We start from the raw sequence: 27,347 nt of genomic DNA on the forward strand, positions 1-27,347 counted from the left end.
TGAATTTGGAAACTAGAGTTCAATTTACTCTTGGCTGTAAATAATGAAAATAGGTTGTTAGATTTGCCCATTTTGCTCCACACATTCCCATGAGGATAGACTGAGAATCATGTTTTCTCTGTGTGACTGGTTTGTACATTTATAAAGTGCTATTTAATGTAGGTTTTTTTTTTAGGGTTTGAAAGTGCAAATTAGTGTATTGAGAATATACTCGAAATATGGCACAGCTTGACATGAGTATTTTGGTTGAAGGGAAGGAGAAACAGTCAAAATGTGCTTTCTGAAGCTCCACAAATGCCGAGATATGTTAATTGAGTGGTACTGGCAGCATCCTACACCTCGGTTGCACAATGCTTATTACCTAGACACTGTAAGGCAATGGGTGATCCTGCAAGTCTTTAAAGAAAGAAACTCAATGGATAGACTTCATTTCAGCTCCCCTTCTACATTCATGTACTAGCTTGTTCTAAATGCTGTATAATATTGTCATTTAATTTGCAATTGTTTTGAAGCCAACTAATAAAACAAGCCTCAAAGAAAAATAAATACAGTTAGGTAGGGTTTGGAGGTATGATTTCAATCCTCTGATGGACAACAGATGAGTAGAAGGCAGAAGCATTTTCAAGTTATGTTTGTTGCTTCACGCGCACACACAGATGTACATGACACACACTATGCACCTATCATGCACCAGTAATTGCATTCTAGGCCTTTATTTTCTTCTATTTAGATGTCACTGGTTTGTCACAACATAAACAGTTGCTGCACATCTCACCTCTGCCTCCATTTTCCTCTGTTCAGAATTGGCCAATTATTTCCCCTGAGAGGGATGTAGTAATGTTTTGTTTTGTTCCGTGAGCAATGAAATAATTAGGTCTCTCAACACATTTAAAAATGTGGCAAAAGCTGTAGGGCCATTTTAATACTTGTAGACACTAATTTCAATAGGATTCTAAAGTTTTAATGTTTCACTGAGTTGCAATTCCTTTCTGTTCATAATAATCACTGCTATTTAATACCAAAAACTGAACAAAAACCTGGCACGGCTGCCATAGAAACCTTGACACTGCAGGTACTGAGCCGTGTATTTAAAAATCACTTAACTGTGTTTGGGGAGACCTGCAGTCCTCCTGGGGAGGAGCAAAGAACTGGGCTGCTTCATAAGCCTCTACTGCTACAAGCTGGTGGCTCTAATCCTGAAATGAGGGAGGCAGCTGAGTCAGCAGAGCTGTGCATTGAAATCTCTGAGACACCCACAGCTGCTCCTGAGCCCAGGTTTGGAAATGAAATTCTTGGTGATGGAGAGCAAATTGATCCATTTCAGGAGCTCAAACAACTCTGAGCAGAGTGGTTGTGGGTCAGGCTGCTCACTGGTTAACAGCCATTGATTCTTTTGGAAGCAGCTTGCAGGCTCTGTTGTGCTTGAATGGCAACAAAATTGACCTTCTTCAAATTAATTTCTTAAATTGCATTATAAATCTCTAGTAGCTTGAGCTGGAACTTGCTCTTACAGCCTCTTCAGGGTCCCTTAGCGCTGATGATTTTGCCTCTATGCTTGTTAAAATTCCACAACCTTGTTACTTTATTTCCATTCAAGAGGAAGAGAACAGAGTAGCTGGAGATGTGGGCAAATTACAGAACTATCCTATTAATGTCCCTTGAACATTACAGTCATGGCCATGCCTTAGGGATCACATTCTGGATAGCCATGCTAATCCACAATGACAACTTGGGTGAATATTTAGGAAGCAGAGAAATTGCCAGCACAGAACACTGCATCTATTGCTGGTGTATCTAAGTAAGTGCTAAGTAGAATAGTTGTGTTCCAAATCACTGGCTATAGCACCTAATTCTCTGGAGGTATGTGATTAGTCTGTTATGGGAGTAAAGAAAATGTAAACATCACTGAAGCCATCAGTCCACAGTTAAGTTCCCGTTGTTTTAACTAGCAGATTGACATGCTGAACAATTTTAGGAATAAGGTCCAAAGATGGAATGAAATTACATTTCAGGTTAATTTCCATTTGCATGTTTGCTTTTTCCAAGACTGACCCTGTGTTTGAGAGAACTCCAGATAAAGAAAAACTATGCAAGCATTGCTGTCTGCTGACTCTGAGTCCAGTTATACTAATAGAAACTACTTCTAGGTGCTTAAAACTTCTAAGGGTTGATTCTGCCCTACCAAACTCACGAGTCCTTCCATCCCTGCTAGCAGAATCTGAATTAGGCTCATACAGCATTTTTTGTTCTTTAGATTCTGTTCTATGAAGAGAAGTCAATATTAGCATCTCTGTTTTACAGATGGGTAAAACTACCATGCAGTGAGGTGACTTGCCTACTGCTATGTAAGTGGTTATTTACAACAAAATCTTCTGACTCTCAGCTTGGCACCTTATCTCCCTAATTGTCCTATCTGTGAATGCCTAGCTAACTGCAGCAGCTCAAAACATTCTACTGGAGAGATTTGGCTGAGAGGCTAAAGAAAGTATTCAGCATATTTCGCAGGTGAGCAGTTTGTGTCACAACCACCTCATTTGTGTGGTTTTCACTTGCCTTTTTTTTTTCCTATTTCATCCCTCTTCATTTGTAGAAAAGTATATTGAAATGCCATGTGTATTTCCAAGCAAATGCTAGATTTTAAAATGGGGGGAAGGAATTCTGAAAAATATCCCTACTTAGGAGAGCTGCTGGATTTTGCATTAGTGTATTCTGCTTATTGTGGAGAAGCACAGTAGAGCTGCCCATGTAGCTGCTGCTCCATTACTCATCTGTTTGCCACAGCAAATGGTTGTAAATTGTTACAGTGGCTTTACCAGTACTGCTGGTTTTGATTATAAGTAAGAGTCTGACACTGACTCTCCAACTATTTGGAACTGCACCTTATGTTCAGGGTATCAGTGGACATAATTGTATGATACATTTCTTGACTTCACTCTGTGCTTAGAAATGTGGCACTTGTGCTGAAATGGTTCCTGCATGGGGAAAGTAACCCCAGTTCCCTGGAGCAAACACTGCCATTCTCCAACAGCTGCCAAGAAACAAGTTCATGGCTTTACCCAGTAGGTACTGTCAGAAGTCATGTTGGGGGTGAGGGGTGGTGGCAATTCTCACTGCTTCATCTCAGGATTGTAGCTGTGCCCCCAGACCCTAACGTCTTTCTCTCCCATGTGTTTACAGACCTGTGCAGTGGTCACTTACTCCAAAGACTGGATGAGTTGAAAGGTATTCTCAGAGGGGATCATTTTCAGTGTTTACAGGATCACTTTGACTGAAACAGGGCAGAGAGAAACCCCACAATCCATAGCAAGGTATCCAAGCACAGTCACCCTTGAGTCAATGTCTGAACACATGTACTGTGACAGATGTGTCCACATTCTGCTGAAGATAGGGTTTTCTCAGCTCTAGATCAGAAACACAGCAAATAAGAGACAGTTTTGGGCTTTTTTTGGTCAAATGAAGTGACTGATGATTTCCTCCAGAAGAACAGAGTCAGTCTTGCTCCTACCCTTGTTTAAAGATTGAAAGAGATTAGGACAGAGCTTGAGTACCTACAACTTTCCCAAACAGATATTGGCTTTGCAGCCTGTTTTGAGGGACGGGTTTGACAGGGAGGAAGCAGGCAGGAGCAGCTGAGAACAGGGCCAGGAAAGTAAGTTTCTTGCAAGATGAAGATCTTCTGCAGAGGAAATCTTCTCTGAGTAAAGTTACATTTCACATCCCCACCCCATGTACACCTAAAATTAACCTACCACTTCTCTAGATCTCAACTGATAGTCGTGATCCAAACCTGGGACTGCCATTATTATTGTCTGTGGATAGTCCCACTCCTGATCAACTGAGTGTCTGGTTCTTTTTCAGAGCATGAGGGTCATTTTCATTTTAAATGTGTCACTGATGTTTACAGTAGCTGCCTGAAGTGTTTTATGAAGAAGGATCTCCATAAGATTCCCTAATAGCAGAGACCTTTAATCCAGCTGGCTCCCTGAAGAAAGTATTGGTATGTGTTCCATGAGTTAATTACTCTTCTGTATTTCAGTCCTGTCACACTCCCCTGGTGATGTAAAAGGGTTGTTACTGTGGCAAACATTATCTGTGTCATACCGTGCTGGCAGTGGGAAGTTCTTCCTGGGATGATGGGTTTCCCTGGCTTTTGGGATCGTGACAGAAAGCTACAGGAGCAGGGGTGGCACGGCTGAGGTGAGGGTGGAGAATTGCTGTGCTCTAGCTTTTCTTAGCTACAAGGCTCTTATCTGGAAGTGGGAAGTAGACCAGCTGTGAGGCTGCTGGAGGACAGATTTTCTCAGATGTCTTTTTCTTAAAAAAAAAAAAAAAAAAAGGCAGCAAGGATTTTACATTCCTTTTTGCATCCTGGTTTTGCAGCATCACTTTTGCCTGATAATTCTCGTGCTAAGCAAATTAATTTGATGAAATTAGGAGTAGGAATTCAAGTATTCAAAGATATTTACTTTGATTTGTGGAGGAGTTAAGAGCTGCTTGCTATCTGAAAATATTCATTGACTTTATATCCCTAGATTTTACTTTCCTAGTCAGCCAGCTAGGGAATATTCTTCACTGGACCTGTTGTTTGTGAACACAGAAGGACTTGTGGGTGATGTGATGGTTGGAGGCATCTTGGGCACAGGGATCATGAAATGATAGAGTTTTTGATTCCTAGAGAGTAAGAAAGGGAGGTCAGCAGAACTGCTACCTTGAACTTCTTGAGGCAGACATTAGGAGCCTGGTTGACAGAGTACCTTGGGAGTCAATCCTGAAAGGCAAGGAAGGCAGGAAGGCTGGGCATTTTTTTTTAATAAGGAAATCCTAAAGGCACAGGAACAGCCTGTCCCTGTGTGCCAAAGAATGAGCTGGTGAAAGGAGACCAGCCTGGCTGAACAGGGAGCTTTGGCTGCAGCTCAGGAAAAAAGGGTGACTTTCACCTTTGGAAGAGGGGGTAGGCAGCTCAGGAGGACTACAGGGAATGTCATGAGGTCAGGCAGGGTGAAAATTTGAAGGGCCAAAGGCCAAATAGAACTCAATCTGGCTATTGCCATAAAAGACAATAAAAATCTTTCTATAAATACATTAGCAACAAAAGGAGAGCTAAGGAGAATCTCCATCCCTTATTGGATGTGGGAGGGGAATACAGGGTGACAGAGGATGAGGAAAAGGCTGAGCTATATAATGCCTTCTTTGTCACAGTCTTTAACAGTCAGGCCAGTTTTATTCTGGATACTCAGTCCCCTGAGCTGAAAGACAGGAATGAAGAGCAGAATGAAGCTCCCATAATCCAAGGGAAATGGTCATTGAGCACTAAGACACAAGTTTTCAGGCCAAAGGGGTCCACCCAAAAGTACTGAGGGAGCTCATGGAAATGCTCACTGAGCCACTTTCCATCCTTTATCAGCAGTACTTTTGCACTGGGGAGGTTGGCAAATGTGACTCTGAGTTACAAGAGTGGCCAGGAGGAGGATCTGGGGAACTAGAGCCTGTCAGTCTGACTTTGGTACCTGGGAAGGTCACAGAGCAGATTGTCCTGGTGCTCCCGTAGGGGTTGATCTTCTCCCAGTAACAAGTAATAGGACAGAAGGAAATAGCCTCAAGTTGTAGCTGGAGAGGTTTAGATTGGATATTAGGAAACATTTCTTCACCAAAAGGGTTGTTCAGCACTGAAACAGGGAAGTGGTCAGGTTGCGATCCCCAGGGTTATTTAAAAGTCGTGTAGATGTGTCGCTTTGGGACATGATTTAGTGGTGGACTTGCAGTACTGGGTTGGAGGTTGGACTTGATGACCTTCAAGACCTTTTTCAGTCTAAAGAATTGTGTTATTCAATGATTTCTCTCAGAGATGTTGCATGGAAAGGAAGTACTTACAGTTAAATTCCTGACTCTCTTGAGTCTCTTGAAGTAAAATTCCACTCGTGTTAGCAAGTTGTTTCTGTTTTAGTTGCCTGGATAGTGTTTACTCTGCATTAATATTCATTGTCCACTCATCAATTTCATCAGTATAAATTACTGTATTCTTTTACGCTGGACACCATGGAAACTCTGCTGTGCTTCTTCACGTATTAAGAGAGGGTCAGAGCATAACAGCAAATCAGGTAGTAAAGGAACTTCATACTGAGACAAATAAGCTTTTCTTGAGTTGGTGCATGACTGTAGTGATTTCTGAGTTCCTGGCAATTAAAAATAAGCAATAAACTTCATGCTGTCCCTCTAGAAAATGATAAGAATGTCTATCAGCTACTTTTTACCATTCTTTAAAACTAGTTTATGGGAGTAATTGGGGAAGATTGTAAAACGAAATGCTTTGCTCAGGACATCATTTAGCAAAGTAACAATTATGCTTCTGTGCCAGACAATCTTTGGCTACAGAAATCAATTTTATAGGCCACAGAGCCTCACACAGGATTAAGAAATGTGAATCCCATGGGTGGGGACTCATTTTTGTTGTTGTTTAATTAGGTCCTCAGAGTGAAAGGGTTATAACTATATTAAATTAGAAAAAGAATTATGTAGAAGATATATTAAACCACAGACAAAGGATGACAAAATGATGAAATGATGAGTTGGAGAGTGTGAAAGGAAGTTTAGCATAGAGAAGAACAGCATAGAAAATATGGGTTTAAGCCTTTGAAAATGAGCAGTGATATGTTGACATAGGCACCATTGGTTTTCAAATGAGAGTGACAAGAATCCTAGATTGGTAGGTTTGGGAGTGTTTTCTTCTGGAGAGTAATGAAAATTAATTTTTCCCATGCAGACTATCTGAAAAAAAAGAAAGTAATTTGACTAAATAGCTCTATTTTCATACCAAGTACTTACTCTTTGCATTAATACCTCGCATCAGGTTTTGTGTCACAACCTCAGTGAAGTTACCTATAGTCTGTGACATTCCTGGTTCTTTTGCAATAAAGAACTGTATTGTAATCTCCTCGGCTGCCCAACATGGAGCTCAGGTTGATGGGAATTGGAGAAAAACTTCACAGAATAAAATGTGACAGTCTGTAACATACACAAGTTGCAAGCAACGTAGAGCAATAACAAGTAAATGTTAACAAACAGAGCGAAAGAGAGAAAGAGAAAAAAGAGAGAAATGTGAACATGTAAAAGAATTAAGATTCCTATATAACAACTTAATTTTAGTTACCCCAATATTCTAAGGCCATTAAAATCCATATCTTTATCTAGGTATGTTTATTAGTTTCCTGATTTTTATATTACTGCATATTTTGAAAGTTGTTATGAAGCTCTTCTGAGTACTGAAGGACTTTACACTGGCACGAGAGCAGAATTTAGTATGCTACATGAATTATGCAGTATCCTTCCAACCCAACCTACCTCTTCAACATTTACTCACCACCGTGTCGACCTGGGTCCCTCCAGGAAGCCGTGTCCCCCAGGAAAGGCACTCCAGTGACGGTGGTGACCGTCTCTCCCAGTACTAACTTGGCCAACATAGTAACATCACTCCCAGAGAATATCACCCTTGACAGGTACTACTTCTTGAAGTGAGGTGACAGTATGTTGGCTGCCTACCTACTGGTACTGCTAGAGAAGTACAGGAGCTCTAGGAAAGTCGATCCAGTGCATCTTGCTATTTACAGGCATTATTGGATATGTGCTTAATGCAGTGCTGAGAACGGTTGCTTCTGGAAATCCTGCATTGCAAAGAGCTCTGGAAGATCCTTCCTAGTTTCATCCTGATTCTCCTGGGTGTTTACTTATACCTACCCTCAATGTCTGAGAGTCTCAATAACACCAGGGGGTCGTTGGCAGGTCAGGTAGAGGTTACAGGGAAATGCAGTCAGGTGAGTCATGTTACCATATTATATTACTGCTCTGACTGAGGAATACAGTATGATGATCTATACAGTATGGAAGGTGTCTGAGACATGAAACGTGGATGAATGAATACAAAGAACAATGACAGCAGGAATGGTAGAGTGCTTGTTATTTTGGCTTTGTGCTTATAAACAGACAAGCAAGTCAACAGAAAGCTCAGAGAAAATATCCAGCAAGTATAGTCCAAGAGGGATACAAGCAAGTGGGCTGGGCACAGAAATGGGACCTCATACCCTACACCTCTTTGTCCCTGGTCTTTTGTAGTAACAGGTAAGTGATCTGGTGTGTTTAATTGTACTGCAGCAGAAATGCACTTTTTGCACAATGGTGCCTTTTCTTGTATCTGTCCTGCAAACACCAACCATACTCAGTACAGCAGAAGGAAGAGATGCCAAGAGTATCTCTTTCATATTCCAGGAATGCATTTTGCACTGGATGGCATGGGAGCCATGTGCTTGAGAAAGAGGATTTACCATATTTATATCTGCTTTGTGCTGGAGGATTGGCACGGGTTGGCCTTATTTGGCTGAAGTGCTTGTATCTGTGTTTTCCCATGCCTCTAAGTGTTTTTTGCTCATTAGGTTATTAAGGCATGAAAACTCCTAAAATTTATTATTTCATTCTGCATTTGTTTTTTAGCTTAGTGCAGTCCTGTCCCTAAACACACACAGCCCTGGCTCTGGCCTACAGGGTTTGTGTGGGGAGATGTTCTAATTTTAGAATTTTTTTTTTCATGTCTCACCTAGTGCCAGAAAAAAGCAGGAAACATACAGCATTGAGCTTGGATACATAGCTCCTCCTCTTTGTTTTCAAATTACTTGACATAGAGGATGTTATTTTTTACTCACATTCTGAAGTCAACAGTAGTACAAGTGACACCCACTGGTTTTATCTCTACAGGAAGAGACAGATGAATAATTGCACAACAAGGTATTACATTATATTAGTTATAGATTCTGCTTTACATGTGATCCTCAGTTATGAGGTTGCAGGAATGCCACATGGGGCAGGGGGCAAGGAATAGATCCACAGTGCTTCCACAGAGCTGTAGGCACTTAACTGACAATACTGAATTAGAGCTGCAGTCACCTGTGATCTCTTATGGAGAAAGGCACCCCCAGAGGATAACTCAGGTCATAAATGAGTGGATTACTCTCAGAGGCTGCCTGCTTCTTCTTCCAATATAAGGGGCACCTCAGACAAATTGAACTTAAGTTAGATGAGCATAGCTGAGTGTTATTCCTTTTGTTTTGAGCTGTTAGCAATTTCTCCATTAGATCCCAAAGACTCCATCATCAGTGATATCAAGATGTGATCATTACCTCATTTACTATTTTGGAGTGAGGAGTTTTGGATCTTAAAGACTAGGAAGGCTAAGTACAGTGAGGAAATAAAAAAAACATCTCCCTATTACCTTTTTATGTACTTTTTATATCCATTTAAACACCTGAGCTTTTTGAGCTGAAACAGACCTAAGATCTTAGCAGTTACTTTGCCGTCTACTGTCCATCTTACAGAGAGAGGCAAAGGTTTTATGACACTAAAATTAGATGAGACTTTTTTAATAATGTTCAGAGACTCTTGATCAGAGGATTTGCTTCCCAGAGGTTTGAAGGACCACCACAGTGACTACATACCTATGGCTTTAACAATGCTTTGCTCTCCATAAGAGCCACCGAGGTTCACAAGCTGCAGTGAAATGTTAGGCAGCAGAATGGGCCTCTGACAAGAGCTGCCTGGAGTTCCCAACTCCCACTGAGCACTGGCACTAGAATTACAGTGCTCAGCACACTTCTGACGTTAGAGCCAGTGTGTTGCACAAGGAATACAGGTTATTTAGGTTATGATGACAGAAGAGATGAAAAATGAAGCCCTGAGAAAAGAGCAGCTCCTTCAGAAAGCATGAGTGATAAAGCTGGAATGGGTAATTCCACACGATTTCTTTAAAAGGAGATCAGCTCTCTCTCAGGAAATTGCATTGAAATAATGGGTTCCTAACATCATAGCTTGTTCCAGTTTTCTGACCATGGAGTACACTGGAGTCACTGCAACTTTGTAGCTTCCTTCTGTGGTGATAGAGTTGGATTACTTTAACTATTCAGACATCAGGATAGTCTAGGAGTGGGTTACTGAAAATTGGCTTTGGGGCAGAGAAGTAAAAGAACCACAGAGTGTTTTTCTGAAGATGAAGTCTGTGTTAGTAATGACAGACATTTCCCCTCACCTCTTAGGTGCCTCAATTCTAGTAAATTTTTTGTGTGTATTTTACAGCTGTGCAATGACTAGAGAATTTTGCCACCAGTACACTGTGAAAGAGTCTGCACAATACATTTGTATGAATATAGGATATCCTTGGAGTATGACTTAAGTGAAGCTGCATGCAGAGGGGATCAGAGAGGTGAGAAAGTCTTAATCTGGCCATGTTAAAGTCAATATAAACCTTTTGTGTGCTGGTGTTGGAAATATATATATATGAAAAGAATAAAAGGGTGGGGTAGAACTCTGAACAACCCCCAAAGAACCCATCTCCTTGTCTTATGTATTATGAATGCATTCTTTAGACCATTGCTGGGTGGCACCAGACAGTGCTGTAGGCATCAAATGAAGTTATGAATTCCACTCATGTTCTAAATTTCTTTTACAGTGTTGGGAAGTTGCATTCACTGCTTCATCCAGTGACAACTCTGAGATGTAACCATGACGTTAACCTGGCCAGCAGGTGAGCACACAGCTCACATAAGAGAGGGGCTGAGGAACTGGGCAACACTTTAAAAACAAAACTGAGAGCTTTTAATATTTGTTTTGCATGTTTTGAGGTCTTCTTACAAACTTGCAACTTAAAATATTTCACTGTATACTGAATTAACTTATTATACCTGTAGGACAGTGTGAGGTTTGGGACAAAAATCATGTTTAAGTGGTTCGAACTGTCTTTTTTTTTTTTTTTTTTTTTTTTTTTTTTACTTCTGTTATAATATTGACTGTTTAGAATACTTGACATAAAAGACACTCCAGCATAGCAGACTGTGGTTGATTGATGTTTTTTTAGTTAAATTCAACTAGTGGCTTTCCAGAGACCTTTCAAGTCAAGTAATCTTCCTCAATTAAATTAGGCACCATGTCAACTGAAAATATTGGGGATTACTTCCATTTTGTCTCTGCTGTCCACTTAGCCTGTTGGGTATTTGATTGCAGTGGAGTGGTTGTCCTGTATAAAATGATGCCAAAATGAAGCCCTGATCTTGAACAGGGCCTGTAAACAACACTGCAACATGTTATAACATTAATCTTTTGACGTGGAGATGTTAGAATTTGGTGGGTGTATGTTAAGTGAGGGGACACAGTTCTCTATAATTTGAGATATCCCCAGGTCAAGGAGTTTTGGTCAAATTGGTCAGGTGAAATCTGCTGCTTTGTATCAGGCCCAGTTTCACCAGGCACTCTTTAAGCAGTATCTTGAGAAATTATGGGCAGCAGAAATGGCTTTGCAGACAATGTTTTGTATAGGGGAAATTTCTCCTTTCTTAATGCTGCTGGTGAAGGTCTGCCTGCAGCTGTAGCTCTGCCATCCTCTGCTCTGAAATGCCTTTCCTCACTTCTGCTGCTTTCCTAGCCACCCACTGGTGGGATCAGACAGGATGGAAAACAGGAAGGGTTGCTGCAGGAAGAGGAGGTATGGTAGAATGAAACTCTGACATTCTTAAAATCTGACAGATTAAAATCAAGTGCTGTTAAATAAAGATACCCTCCTGCTAGGTGGATTAGCCCAGGACTGAGCTGCTGAGAGTATTGGGGGCAATAAAAAGATTTAATTCAAACCTGCCAGTCTTTAAATTCAAAACATCTTTGCTTTGGCTGCAAATGACCACAGCATCATTGGCAGCAGCTGTGCAGCCTGTGGGCAAAGCTCTGCTGTTTGCATGCCTGTGCCAGGAAAGTGCTCCTTATCCTGGGAGGAGGCACCAGGCAGAGCTGTGCTGAGCTCTCTGTAGAGCCCCCTTGGCCCTGAGGGCATGGACTAGGAACAGATGTGAAGTGCTGACTCGGAGAATGAGAGAGGGAGTTCATGTGTAGAACTGCTTCATGCTCAGCATTGTTTGGTGATGTGTTTAATCACTCCACCACAAATAATATATAGAATTAAAAACTTCATGTGATGTCCTTTACATCTGAGCAAATAAGCAGGTTTTTTGTTTTTTTTAATAACATATTGGATACAAATCACATGATCTTATGTGACCTAGACGCTGTCACACTGAAGCTTTACAGTTAAAAATTACAAGAAATGTGCTGGACAACTTGGACACTATTTTAGATAAGTTAGGCACCCATTCTGTGTTCCTAATGCAATATTAACTATAATATAAACTATAACTAGTTGTTTACAGTTAGATGATGTTAACCAATCTAAAGCTTTTCAGTGCTTGCAAGTCCCTGCTTTCATATAATGTGCTGGTAATGGTTTCAAAAACAAGTCAGTTCCTGTGAATGCTTCATGTTACAGATATGAAACTTAACATTCTAGGCAATGCAGATCTTGTCTTAACAGTTTGGTTTTGATCTTAGTATTTTTTTGCTTTTCTCCTGCACACATAGAGATTTGTTCCCTATTTGGAAACTAAAGGATGCAGGCAATATTTTTTGCTGTTAGTGGTGCATAATAATTATCAGAAACAGAACTTCAGCTACAGTGTTACAATTTTGTTAGCTGAAGTGTAAGTGTGCTTTGTTACTTCTTAAAATATATATGCTTGTATATATATATATAAAAATAGTCTCTCTTAATTATTGCAGAAAGAGATAAGCTGCTGCTACTATCAATACTTCATGGATATTGTGGTAACAGCCGAGTTTAGAGCACTGAAGGTGGCGAAACAGTTCCACATTGAACCAAAATTACATGTATTCTCAGGATACCAGTGCAGAATTGTACTGAACTTGTACAGTTCCTGGTCCTCCAGTTCCCAGAGAGGACCAGGGTAGGTAATGGAAGGAATTTTATAAAGCCAGGGATTTCTGAGCTGATTTCACTCTGTAGCTGACTGCTAAAGTACCCCAGAGTCTGGCATTTCTTGCAGTTGGGGCAGTTGGCACATTGCTCATGGTAGGAGACACACAATACTGCTGTGCCCTCTTTCCCTCTTGATCCATGATGCCACAAAAGCATCTGCTTTATGAGGAAATTTGCTGCTTGAATATGAGCAGTGATAAGCATTTGCAACCTGAGGGGAATGGATGATAAAACCATTGCTTATGTGTGCCAAGGGTACAATTGGTACAGTCTATCAGTCACGTGAATTGTGATTGGCCTGTTGCAATGGAAATAGCCTTTAACAAAAACAAAATGAAAGCTATTTACCTTTTGAATGGATTTTACATACTTGCACAGAAGGGAAAAGAAATACGAAAGGAAGAGAAAAGAGAATAGGAAAGAAGAGAAAGATTCCCACCAGCTCTTCCCCTCCAAAATTAGCATTGGCATTGGTGAAGTCACACACAAAGGAAAGTCTCACTTTCTTTGTGCTTCTCACAATGACATCAACATGCATGGCTATGAGATGATGAGAAAGTATCTCACTCACAATGAGTAACAAATCAGAATTTTCTTCAAAGCAAAAAATGATAACACAAGACCATCATAGGTATATGCTAGCTCTTCCAAAACGCCTCTTTTGAACTCTGTGTCAGTTGAGATCACTTGGCTGGCGATCTGTCCTTTCTAAAACAACGCAGGAGTATATTCTGAAAAGGCTGAAGAATGTCTACTATGCAACTTGGCTGGAACATCTGCCAGAAATGAAGTTGGCATTGTTTTCAACGTGGTTATCTACTTTCAAATTACTCCATAGAATAAATAGTGATATTCCATGGGTAGAGGTAGATTATGGGGTTTAAAAAATCAAATTGGAGCCCCGTAATTTTGTGTGCTATAGGAGTCTCATAGAACTGAGATATTCCCATAATTAACCACTAGCCATGGGATATTATAATATATTCCATGGTGACTAGTATTCTTTCCATTTCCCTCCCCTCTCCCAGTAGAATTAATACGGTTAATTTAGCTCTGGTTTCACCTATTGCTAACATGAATCAGTACAATTAAAAATAAGAATGAGGCAATCACTGTTTAGGCCAAACCAGCCTGGCAATGACCAGTCAGACCTTTTACAGTTGGCCTTTGTTGCTAGAAGGTTGAAAGAGCTGTAACTCACCAACCCATACTTGCAAAAGGAGCATATTTTAGAAAATGTGGCTCGTCATAGTTCTAAATGCTAAATTCTAGTGGAATATTATAGAATAGATTGATTTGCATGCCATGGAATAAACATCCTTACATCTAGTCTTGTCTCAGAGTGAGTCATTTTGCATTAGTGTCAAGAATTTGAGCTGTTGTTCTACTTTGCAGTTAATCATCAGAAAGAGACTGGATTGTCTCATGAATATGCATGATGGTGTAGTTGTCCCTTCAACTTACTAGGCACCTAGTTTCTGTAATGAGATGTACAATATCTGCCATTTAAAACAGCTGAAAGGTCCCAAATGGGAACAAATGAGAAAGCATCTGGCTGTTTCGAATTTCAGCCCTGTTTTGTCAGAAAGCTCTGTAATTGCTGAGTACTTGGCTCCTACTCTGCTCTATGAAGCATTCAGCTCTCAGGAGCCTCTGAGATGCATTACACAGTCCAGCAACACAGCTGTAGAACTCTCAAAATTCTTCCACTAGATGTAACAGCTTTCCAAAATATCTTGAGACTTGTATGCCCTTAACCAGGACCAAAGTTTGGGCTCCTAGAGCGTGCTCTCATCCTTAGTTTTGCTGATCAGCCTCCACTGTACCATTTGTCCCTGCAACCTAGACTTCACACATATTATTCACTGTGTGATGGTGGGACTAGAATGGATAAATGTGCTACCCATTGCTCTAAGAAAGCAGTCTGGCTGAATCTTAAATCACTACGCGGGATGGAGGTTAACGGTCAGATGGACATTCCTCTAAGAGGTTTCCTACCTGCTCTGTTAATTTCTAAAATTTCTTCTTGGGCCAGTGGGCAAGTGTCGCTCTGAGTACTGTGATGTGGAGAGTTTACGACAGATTTACAATAATTGGGGGATCCCAGCTGGGGTGGCCTCGGGATATGCTTCTTTTTTTTCTTTGGTAGCTTCTGCTTAGCCATAGCTAAGGAGTAATACATTCCGAAATTGTTCACAATGACAGGGACAGGCATGGCAATGGTCAGCACACCAGCGAGAGCGCAGAGGGCCCCCACCAGCATGCCTGACCAAGTCTGAGGATACATGTCTCCGTAGCCCAGGGTCGTCATGGTGACAACAGCCCACCAAAAGCCGATGGGGATATTTTTAAAGTGTGTGTGTTCACTGGCACTAGGGTCATTTGGTTTAGCACCTATTCTCTCGGCATAATAGATCATCGTGGCAAAGATTAAGACGCCCAATGCCAAAAATATGATGAGCAGCAAGAATTCGTTTGTGCTGGCACGGAGGGTGTGTCCCAAGACCCGCAACCCGACGAAGTGGCGGGTCAGCTTGAAAATTCGCAGGATTCGCACGAAACGGACTACGCGGAGGAAGCCCAGGACATCCTTAGCAGCTTTGGAAGACAGGCCACTGAGTCCAACCTCTAGATAGAAAGGCAGTATGGCCACAAAGTCAATGATGTTCAAAGAGTTTTTGATAAATTCCACCTTGTTTGGGCAGAAAGTGACTCTCATCAAGAACTCAAATGTAAACCAGACCACACAGACACCTTCGATGTAGGTGAGAAAGGCTTCCGTCTCTGCTTCCCTGTAGTGCCGCACCTGCGTGTCATTCCCGATGAATTCAGTTTCTGTCTTGTTCACAATGGGGTTAAATCTCTCGTGGGTCTCGAGGCAGAAGGTGGTAATGGAGACCAGAATGAAGAACAGGGAGGCAAATGCCACATACTGTGGAAAGAAAGATATGAGAGAAATGTTAAACCATAGGTTAAGTATGGGGCCTTTGATTCTGAAGCATCAGGGAGAGGCAAGAGCTGTATTAAATGTGAATATAATGCCAAGCTTTCTTCCTGTGGGCTTAAGATGCCAAGTCTCACCTGCAAAGACAGCCTAACATTCAGCCTGGGAGGGAAAGCAGTATATAAGTACATGCTAAAATCCATTCTTATACAGATGAGTGTGAGTGTAAATTTAAGCAAGCACTTAAATCTTAGGACTGTCTGTGGGATTTAAGGTTAAAGGCATATTGAAATTGTACCTTCCTGAACTTGGTTTTCTGTTACTTCCTTGCCTTAAAGAGAGAGCACACCTTCCAGGACAACTGCCAGGCAGTACTTTTCTCAGCATTTTCTCAGCAGTATCGTGGCTGCTCCCAGCTTAGTGAGAGCTGTGATATTTCAGATCTCAGAAAGGTGCTAGTAAATACTTGTGGCAGTCTCAGGTGGGCTCTACAGCAAGGAGCAGAGTCCTTGGCATCATCAGACTTCCTTGGCAAACCCAGACACAGGTTGAGAAGAGTCACATTATCAAACAGAGCTCTCAAATGCCTCTGTTCTCAGTTCCCTTCTCTAGATCTTTTGGGAGTGGGGAAGAGGTTTCAGATAAGCCTGTCATCTGATTCCAAAGGACACAGACCTATTGGCTTTCACCAAACACAATTTTATTTCACAATAATATGTGTGAAGAGATTTTCATTACAGTGTAAGACTTGTACCAGAATTAGATGAATTTTTTTTAAAGAATGTTGGATTGCTATTACAATCTGGCCTTGAAAGTCTCCAGGTATGGGGCATCCACCAACTCTCTGGGAAATCTGTGCTTGTGTTCCACCACTTTCATTGTAAAAAAATCTCTTCTAGTATGAATCTTCCCTTGTTTAGTTTAAAACCATTACCCTGGGTCCTGTCACAACAGGACTTACTAAAATAGTCAATCTGCATCTTTCTTATGAGCTCCCTTTAAGTATTGACAGGGAGACCTTGTTGGCAGCAATAAGATCTCCCTGGAGAATTCTATTCTCTAAGCTGATTGACTCCAGATTTTTTAGCTTTTCTCAGTCTTTCCTCAGCCTAAAGGTTGTATTCCATGATAACTGAGGTGTACAGTCAGTGCAGTCAGGCCAAAATTCACAAGTCTTGTAACCACAGTTGCCCCACTCAATCCTCCTTTAATCAATTAAGTAATTTGCACATATCTAATTCTCTTTGTGTGTTGGAGTAGTACAGTCATGGTACCTCTTGCCATTCTACTTCCTACATCTGTTATCTTCTTGTTTGTCTTGTGTGTCACCTTGACAAGAGATGTCATATAAGGTATTTCCCTGTCTTTATAAGCCTGAGCAACTGTGATAATAAAAATATTAGTTTCCTGTTCCTTTTAGTTTCCTGTTACTCACAGTGTCCCCTTTTCAACAGTGTAGTCAACACAGGAGTTAAAAAGAACTAGTTTCTTCTAAGTGGGTGTTGCCAGTGAATGCAGTGCAATAGTCTGAACAAAACTGCTGCCAAAGGAACAGACCCATTAAAAATAACCTATACTTCAAACTATCAAAACTCTCCTGCAATCAAGATGTTCCTCCTGTCTGCCTTCCTGGATGGAACTACTACAGAATTACACTTGACCTTCTACATTAGCAAACAAAGTCAAAAGCATGGATTTACCACAATTTGAGGTGAAACATTTAATAGAATACAAAGAAAATGGAAGAGAATAAAATCACAAAATCGTTTAGGTTGGAAGGGCCCTCTGGAGGTGGTTTGGTACAATTTCAAAGCTGGACCAGGTTGCTCTTGCCTAGTCCAGGTGTGAGTATCTCCAAATCTGGATATCCCACAGCCTCTCTGGGCAGCCTATGTCAGTGTTAGGCCAGTAAGAGCAAATAAGCTTGGAAAGATACAGAAGCAAAGAGACTCTTCTGCTTTTCAAAAAGATCAGAACCACTGTTGCAGATTTAAACAATAAAGCAATAATTTCCCCTAAAAATTTCATGTTCTCATAGCACTGTTTTGTGAGGATCTGCTATACATGCTGATATGTGCTAAAATCAATGCCTAATATATCTGGGAGATAAACAATATGAAGATTAAGGAACTTGAGAAGCAGGATTTTGGGGTATATTATTTTTTGTCAGATTCTCCTGTTAAAGAGGGAAATTTGTCCATGCACCATTTCTCCATCTGTAAAATAGGTAGTGTTAATCCTGTGCTTTGTGATCCCATATAAATATGTGCAGGTTCTATACGCTTTTATTTAAATGTTAATGGCTTTAGTATATCAACAGTCTTCCTGAAAAAATCACTTTTGTGTGCGATATCAATAGCACTCAGATTAATTGTCTGTATGTGAGTAAAATGAAAAACCAAAAGCATCTTGCAACGATATCAATAGCACTCAGATTTTTTTTTTTAATTGTCTGTATGTGAGTAAAATGAAAAACCAAAAGCATCTTGCACCAAGCAGTCAGGAAGATGCTCCTAGCAGCCTGAGCATGTCTGCTGTGTTCCAGCCTGGGGCAGATTGTTGCACAGAATCATAGAGCCCTGAGAATTCAGGCTGCAGAAGGAAGTGCTGACACTTCCTTAAGACAGGTAGCACTCACAGATGAGAAGGAGAGGGGAATAAAACCATTTTGCATTTTAAGGGTTTATGAAGATGGCCCCTTTCCTTATCCTGGCTCCAAATGCAATCCTCTTCTTGGTGTATACAAATACATCTCCTGAGTGAGTTTTTCCTGCTTAGAAAAACCTTCAGGCTGACCTTGCACAGCAAGTATCTTGAAACTGATGTTGTGCTGTATTAAAGAGAACAAATAACCAATTTTGACCAGGCACTAAGTTTTCTGCAGTGGTACAGGTTGGCAGTGCTATTGGTAGAGAACATCACACCCATGATCTTTCTCATTTCAGCCCTTGTGTGCTCATACCTTGGCTTCACACGGTAATTGAGAGCTTTTAGTCCCCACTTCATCAGAGCAGGAAGCACCTCCTAAATGAGTGTGAAGTGTCTGCTTCCTCCTATCTGGTTTTAACAGCATTTTTCCCAGGGATGGGCGTGTTTTTGTAGTCTTCGTGGCTTTGAAAGCATGAGTCTGCTTTCAAGATTTCATTAAACTATGTCTGAGTAATGGTATTGACAGGAAGAATCCCAGTATTTTTCTCCAATTTAACTTTTCTCCAATTTAAGTTCAAAAATGCCTGAAAGTCGGGCCTGACAATTTAACACTGGCATCCATCTCTGATAGTTATCACCTGCAGCTTCTTGGAACACAGGAATTTATCAGCTTACCACAAATATCACTGGCATAGATTTATGTTTGTGATCCCCAGTTTATATTACTCTCATCCCTTCTTTCTTCCAAGTATTTTTCTTTGTTAATTATTTGATATTTATCAAACTGTAAGCATGATCTAGTAGTACAAAAATTGGTGAGTAGGGTTTTCTAGGTAGACCAGCATTAATTTTTTCCAAAGATGTGAAAAAAAAAAAAAGAGTTCTCCCTGGGCTACCATTAGAGGCCCACTGATCCTAACATGGTAACTTGTCAAATCCAGAGATGGGCAGTACTGATAAAATCTTGGGAATACTATGGGACTCACACGTGTTCTGTTGTCTTTGAAAATAAGTTTGTCTCTTTTTATTTCACTAATAATGGTCTGAAAACTAATCAAACCAATGGATTGCTCTTGTATAATTTAGTGGTTCTTAATCTTCTTCTTACATTTTACAGCAGTTTCTCTTCTTCCTAGGATCTGAATGGGCTGAGGGAAAAGAGTGATGATTTTAAGAAGTGATGTCACATGCTGTTGAGTTACATAATGCCATCTAAAATTTTCTATAATTAAATAATATACCTAGGTGAAGTGTTTGAAGTGATCAAAACTCTTTCATTTGCTTTGATATATGAATGATTTCTATTTCAGTAGAAATGCTGCTGCTATCACCTTTTTTTTCTGGGTCTAATACCAACAAAGAAAAATCTCAGATTGTTCAAAACCGCAAAAGCCATAAGCAAAGGCAGAGAGGATATTTAACAGGGGGAGATTTGGATTAAAATGTAAGTTACATTAAAATATTTCCATTCTGGATACAGATGAAATTACACTCCTGCATAATTTCTCTTAATACTGGCTATATTTTAATGAGTTTATTTTGAAAGAGTCTAAAAGGTGTCATGCCCCTAAGTGGAGAATTTTGTAACCTAATTTATCTTGCCTCTGATTAACTAAATCTATCTATCTATCTATCTATCTATCTATCTATCTATCTATCTATCTCTTCTCCCTGCCTTGTGTCTAACCCAGCCATTTTTGCCAGGGCACTGGGAATATGAAGAACCAATTAATTCATAACAGTAGTGTTTCACATCAACTTTGCATGGCTGTAAAAGGAGCAAGGTAATGGAATCAGACATAGCCACTCATGAATAATTAGCCAGCATCTTTCCACTCAGCACGGAAAGAAAACAAAAGTCCAACAGCCTTAAAAACCCAAATAAACCTTCTAATACATGAGGATTTAGAGGCTAGGCTTAGATAAAAGGTCGGAGTATTGGACCAGACAGGATTAAATACAGAGTTTTTGCTCTTTACTTCTGGGACTAGTTTTCTAAAACAGCACTTTACCTTGCATGTCTTAGTTCTGGTCTTGGAGATAAGAAACCTTCTTTTATGCTTGATTCCACACAAATATGCTGAGTAACCTGCTAGAATTCATTGATATGGTGCCTAGAATTCCCAGACTTCAGAGCCGATGGGCAGTGAAGGCTGGTGACGATAGTACCAGATCAGGAATCAGGTGAGTGAGCTTCTTTTCCAGCCTCCACCATTGACACATTCATCCTGCATTGTGGGGCTGCATCTTTTGCACCATCCTTTTTTTTTTTTTTTTTAAATTTAATTGAGATAATAAACTCTTTGGGGCTTGGAACTGTCTACCAATTTACATCTGCTCCTTGTCCAGAGCAATGCATGTCTGGAGTGAGGACTTGGGAATGGAGGCCTTGGCTGAATCTTGGCAGCACTCTTAGATCAGAGACAACAAGGAAAGTGGAAGCAGCAAGGCTTTGCAAGTCAGGTTTCAGTAACTCCAGAGTTTGTTTTCGAGGAAATAGTGGCGTACACAACATGCTATTCATAATTCATGCCAGATCACACGTTCAGAGCGAGTTAGTAGCAGCTGCACGCTGCAGACACGTGCTCTTCACCTTTGATACTGCTCAGAATCATTTAACAATCCTACTCAAGCTAGATGGGAGAAAAGAAACACAGAACACTCAGACAAGATTTGCCCGCGTTTTCCTTTCCATCTGCTATCAGAAATGTTTTTGAAAGTAGTTCTTAATGCCTATCCTTTTATAGGGAAATTCAGGAAATTGTACCCTTCCCTGAACCTCTGGATGAAAAGCAGAGAAGCAGAGGAAAGTGAAATTTTGATTGAGCTACATCTGTTAAAGCATCAGGAAATTCTCTATATAAGTGGCACTTTGCTGTTGAACCAGCAAAGAAAAGGAACTAAGCAGTTGTCATCTCAGTCTGCATGAGCAGGGCCCTGAGCAGCAGGAGGTTTCCTGCTTCTCTCTTAGGAGGACTCAGGGCTTGCCAAGAAATGGGAGGTGAGAACATAGAACTCACCACAGAGCTTTGTCTCTGAAGGAGAAACGATGGTAGTCTTACTGCTATGGAGCTTTCAAAAAAGTATATTATGATTCTAGTGAGATCTACTATGTTTGGGTTAGTTGTTTTGGGGTTTTGTTGTTTGTTTTGGGGGCGTGGGAGAGGGCTGAGGGGTGTGGATGGGTAGAATAGTATAACAATCCCAAGTGTAGTAATTTTTCACTTTGTCTATCACTGCTACACACTTGCAGGAAATAGTTAAGCTCTGAACAGTTTGAATAACATATGCTGGCAACAGAGGAGATGGTTTTCCACAAAACATCAGTAATTCAAATATGCCCAGAGACCTGTGCTACACCTGCATAAAGCACTAGGTTTCTATTTACAAGGTATCTCTTCAAGTACTTTACAATAGGTCATCTGATTGAAGTTTGTGTCTCAAAACTACTGCGCTTCCATGAAAATGCCACATTTGCCCATCTGTGACTTGAATCTCAAAGCTTTGCCTAGTTTTTGGTTTAATCTGTAAACAGTACTTTAACCACTCTTAATTTAAAATTAATTTAATTCAGCCCACATGTCCCCAAATTATTTAACAAGGCAAATCTTTTTGCTGCAGCTCAGCCAAAGTATGGGTTAAGTGAAAGCTGCCTTACATACTTAGCTTTATAAACACTTTATTATGTCAAGACCAATTTTCCAGGCTTTCTTAGAGATATGGACCCTGATTCAAACAAATTACTCATTTTTAATGTGCCAGTAATTCTGCTGAATTTTTCAAAGTAATACTGAATCTGTATGACTGATCAGATGACTAAATGTGGGCACATGATACCAACAACCAGATAATGCTGGGGAAGTGAGCAAAATCTAGGACTCTGTCAAAAAGCAACCTCTGCAGTATTTCATTGAGAATACTAATGGAAGATGTTTCAAGATCCTATGAGCAACGATCATGAAAAGGAAATTATTTGTATGGGAAAAAAATCCAGTTCTTTTTTATGGGTGTGGTGTAGGTATATGAGGGTAGAATCAGATGTTAGCAGCAGTGAAGGCAGAGATGACCCTCTCAGCAGCCTGCCTTTCAGGAGATGATAATACAATTGATAGAGAAACTCACATCAGCAAACATGCTGGTTCACTCACAAGATTATTCAAATTCATGTTTTGTAGCTGAGACAAATGGAAGAAGGAGCCTTGTGGATAGACAGAGCTTGCTCTAGAGTTGGATAAAAAGTCCACTAGCAGCTCATGGATCAAATGATTATGTAATGCCAAAAAATATATGACAGCTTGCAAAAAAATCTTGGAATGCTTTGTGGCACGCAGACATGAAACAGCGTGTTAAAAAAAAGTGCAGTCATCTGTGGAAAATATGCTTAAGTTATTCGGTGTTGACGTTGCAATAAATAAATTAGAAGCTGATCTCTCAAATGTTAGTCCTAGCAGGCAGCCATGTGCTTTGACAAGGTAGTTACTGGAATAAGCAAGGCAGCAAGGCTGCATCAGAGCTGGAAGTGGGGTATGGACAGTGCTCCTCTGGGGCCACATGGCCAGCCAGGTGGTCACCAGGCAAGGGCTGGAATGGTTCTTTGTATGTCACAGGCAAGCCTTCCAGTTTTATCTAGGACAGATTAAGTCTTGTGAATTAATAGGAACATTGACACAGAAGAGAAGTGAATTTATTTTGCAAAGCTTCCTTGCTGCTCCCTAGTCTGGTAGTGAGAACTAAATGGGAACAGTATGGTGGGACCAAGGAATGTTTCATATTGCTCAGCAATGGCACAGTGGGAAATTCTTAACATATATAGATTCCTGATCCAAAAGGGCCCTGAGACTCCTGCAGCTAAGTGTATGAGACACACATACCCAGAAAGAGCTGTAAGTGTGAAACTAAGCCTTCCATCTCTGAGGGACTGCAGAAATGTGTGCTTGATAGGGACCTTCAAAATTGTCATTTCCCTGTCCCAAAGCACAGTCTTTGATCATTCATGAAAGGCAGCTACACTGACTGTTAAGGATCTTTACTGGTGAATATCATGAAAATTCTGCAGGAAATTTATCCCAGTACTTCACCATTTTTTATCTATATTTTTTCTTTCTAATGCCTGCCCTAAATCATCTTCATCTTAAGCTTTTTCATTTTTGTCCTATCCATCACAGACAGCTAAGCATTTAGAAATTTTCAGGCTTTTTCCTTCTTTTGTAAGCTAACAAACACTAAACATTCAAGCACCCCATGAGTCCTAGACATCTGTTTTCATGTTTGTGCTTTTGCTGCATAAATTCAATATAATTATTAATCTAATTTTTAGATGATTCCACACACTTTTATGCTATTGGTTCTGTCAAGAGCTTTAGGATTAAAGAAACTGAGAAAATAATGTAATATTTCATACATGGAACATAAACTAACACATGACAAAATAAACCAGAGAATTTTAATTGCCCATTAATACTAGGAGTTTCAATCTTTTACGGTTGGTAACACTTTTTGGACTTTGCACAGTTTCTGTTCTAAACTGAAGCAGAGAGTTTTGTAGGAATGAATGGTGGTGGTGTCATGCGTAAGGATTTTCAGGATCTCACCTCACCACCTTTGTTCTGGATTTATCTCCTGAGAAAATCACACTTCCTTCCTCTCTAACTTGCTGCTGGTCTATTTTTTTTCCCTTTTTGTTACAGCTTCTGCACTGTGACTTGCCCAAAGGTGGCTTAATTCATATGCTTATGCCTATATGGTGTGCAGCTTCTCTCAAACCTACTTTTGAAGTGGTGCTAGAAGCCTTTCGTAGAGCTGGAGACATTATTTCTGCACCCTTTTGGAGCCCACCCTCAGTGAGGTTTGATTCACCAACCTCAGCTTCACAGCAGCCCCCAGGAATGAAGTTGTTACAGGTATGAAAGAGGCAGAGGGGTGAGAGGGTGCTTGGTGGTCGCCAGCTCCTTTAGAAAGATAACGCCCTGCTTACTTACCTTTTTTTTTTTTTTTTTTTTTTTTTTTTGCAAGACGAAACCCGCCAGTGTGTGGGAGTATTGAGTAGAAAAGTCTGTAAGGAAATACCTGAAACACGGGGAGGCTTTGCCCTGAGTGTAGAACTCTTTAACTTTATGTGCAAGGCCAGCTATCATCCCTGAGGCTTTCAAGCCAAAGTATTTGGTGTGTGCTCCAAATCATGTTTGTGTGCAGGCAATAATGCTTCTGCTTCAAGGCAAATGAAAATGAGTTCCTGTGCAACCTTTTGTAGTTACCCATGTTGGAGGGCTGGCTACATAACCAGCCTTGGACAAGGTGTGAGGTCTGCCTGCACACCTTCCACACACATTCACACAGAGCTGCTGGGGTATGGCAGGCTGTAGGATGATGCTGGCAGCTCCTACTTAGGATGAAGTGGAAGGTCCATAACGCATCAAGCCCCAAAGGTGAGCAGTTTGTCTGCAGCCTTAACCCAATTTCTCTCCCAAAGCAATACTATAGCAAAAATAGTTATGATAGAATTAATCTACAGACCAACTTACTTCATATTTGACCATGGATTTTGAAACCTCCGTTTCTGACTCTGTGGGATATGTTCCAAAGAGATTTAAATTCTGGGAGCAGCTGAGTGTTTACCCTCTGATAGTTGAGTTTAGCACCGCAGAACAGAGGCACTCAAAATAACTCCTCACCCTGGAAAACTGGAAGCCCTGGGATCACTATAGTGCCAGTAAATGTTGAGCTCAGGACTTCCTGTTTTCACTGCAGTTTATATGGATGGATGTCACAGATGATATATTCCCTGAAAAGCCAGAGTTCTTAACAAGGTGTCTAAAAATAAGGATGTTAAACCTCAGGCATTTCAATGACTGCTTCATTTTGGATAATTTCACCATTTCTTCATATTTTTTTTCCATCTCATGACTAGCAGTGTGTTGTAGGCACTTTTCCTTCCATATTGTTTGCTTGGCTTAATCCATAGCTAGCAGTTTGTGCTTTTAAAGCATTATGGCCATAATTTTTTCCTACTTTTGGGTAGTGGGTAGCACAAAAGTCCTGTTAAGCTCCTAGATGGCCTAAATATGTTACTAAATATTGAGACCTTTTTGTGCCTTTGCTCTACAAAACCTAAATATCAAATATCAACATCTCTTTGCTGTTGAACCAGCAAAAAAAAGGAACTAAGCAGTTGTCATCTCAGTCTGCATGAGCAGGGCCCTGAGCAGCAGGAGGTTTCCTGCTTCTCTCTTAGGAGGACTCAGGGCTTGCCAAGACTTAAAATAGTAATTTATATAATTATTATATAATTATATAAAAGTATATCCACATTATTTATAATTGCAACTGTTATAAACAAAAAAGAAAACCCAAAAAGTATTAAAAAAATAAGCAGTATTTTGGAAAGCAGAGGATATTTTCAATCCCTAGTTAGGCAGAGGCTCCTGCACAGCTTAATTTGTGCAAGGATAATGCATAGGATGGGAGCATACAAAATTTCCACTGACAGCAATCTTTGTCAGTACTGGGTTTTGACTGGCTGTGAGCCATTTTAGATATCCAAATTAGTGACAACGTAACTTATAAAACTGTGTTGGTAGCTCTTTTAGGCAACTTCCAAAATAGTCTTTTTCATATAAGAAAGATGAAGACAAATGTTTGAGTAGGACCTGTTGCAATTACATGAGAGTTATTGGTTTTAAACTTAATGAGGGAATCAGGCTTAGATGTAAGGAAGAAGTTTTTTCATTTTGAGACTGGTGAAACACCAGAGCAGGTTGCCTAGAGGAGTTGTAGATGTCCCATCCCTGGAAACATTCAAGGTCAGGTTAGACAGGGCTCTGAGCAACCTGATGTAGTTGAAAATGTCCCTGCACACTGCAGGGTGTTGGACCAGATCACCTTTAAAAGTCCAGCCTAAAGGACTCTGTATAGTCTGTCTTGACTAAGACCAGCAAGATTGAGGGTATTTTTTTCAACATCAGTTCTCCTGTTGCTCTGAAGAAGAAAATATTTATTCCTGTATTTCTGTGGCTCCACTCTTCAATGTGTCAGCAGTAAGCAACTGGAATCATAATGTGGCCACTAGGTGCCAGTCTCCTGTTCAGACAGTCACACACTGCTTCCCCAGTATTTTTTTTATTCTTTATCTAACATCTTATGGAAAACAGCCCAGTTTGGTTTTGGTGAGATTCCACTGTTTTGTGGGCAAGTATAGATGTGATATTTACAGAAAGCACAACGTACAATCCAGGCTCCTGAGGGCATCTGCCATGGCATGAGCTGCTACACAGGGCAGTCAGAGCACATTGCCACCCCCCTTGCTGACAGCACCATCCTGATTTCAAGGAGAAAGTTTTAGCATCCTTTCTTTCCACAGTACAATATTTTCTCCTAGATTGTACCCAATCTAGCCACAATAGTGCCCTACAGACATGTAAAAACTCTGTCCTGACACGGAGGAGAGCAATGAAAAAGTCTTGTCCTTGTGGTTGTGTTTTTAAGGCTAAATTGGTGAGTCACACCTAGCACCTGTGACACCAACCCTGCTATGAGCTACAGGTGGTGATCACCCCTCCCATAAGCCATTCAGGGCTCGCAGCTGTGGAGGCCTTGCAGAGGGAGGATTTCCAGGAGGATTGCTGCAGAGCTGATTGCTTGGCATTGTCAAAGGGGCTCCCTACAGCCCCTTGCAGGTGAGAGCCATTCTCTCATCTGGTGCTGCACCAAGTACATCTCTTTGTTAACCCCTTTCAGCTGGGGCTACAAAAGGCTCAGGAGGAGCCCTTTGGGAGGTGTATTGCATAAGCAACAGGCATAAGCAACACTTCTAAAACCAACCTCTTGTGCGGTCAAGGTCAAAAGAAAATGGAAATATTCAGAAAGGATCACAAGGTAAGTCATAGCCTAAACCTAGAGAAAATT

At 40.6% G+C, this 27,347-nt stretch overlaps 1 protein-coding gene across 2 annotated transcripts in view; it reads right to left on the minus strand.

Moving 5' to 3' along the window:
• Window positions 1–27,347, minus strand: part of KCNC1 (potassium voltage-gated channel subfamily C member 1) — a 105,655-nt gene that overhangs the window by 4,849 nt on the left and 73,459 nt on the right. For both annotated transcript variants that reach the window (XM_041415051.1, XM_041415052.1), the window contains exon 2: window positions 14,852–15,785. In XM_041415051.1, coding sequence (XP_041270985.1) covers window positions 14,852–15,785 — 934 coding nt within the window. The remainder of the gene's footprint in view (window positions 1–14,851; window positions 15,786–27,347) is intronic.

This window comes from Onychostruthus taczanowskii, unplaced genomic scaffold (assembly GCF_017590055.1).
Source record: "Onychostruthus taczanowskii isolate IOZ18803 unplaced genomic scaffold, ASM1759005v1 scaffold49, whole genome shotgun sequence".
Classification (NCBI taxonomy): domain Eukaryota; kingdom Metazoa; phylum Chordata; class Aves; order Passeriformes; family Passeridae; genus Onychostruthus; species Onychostruthus taczanowskii.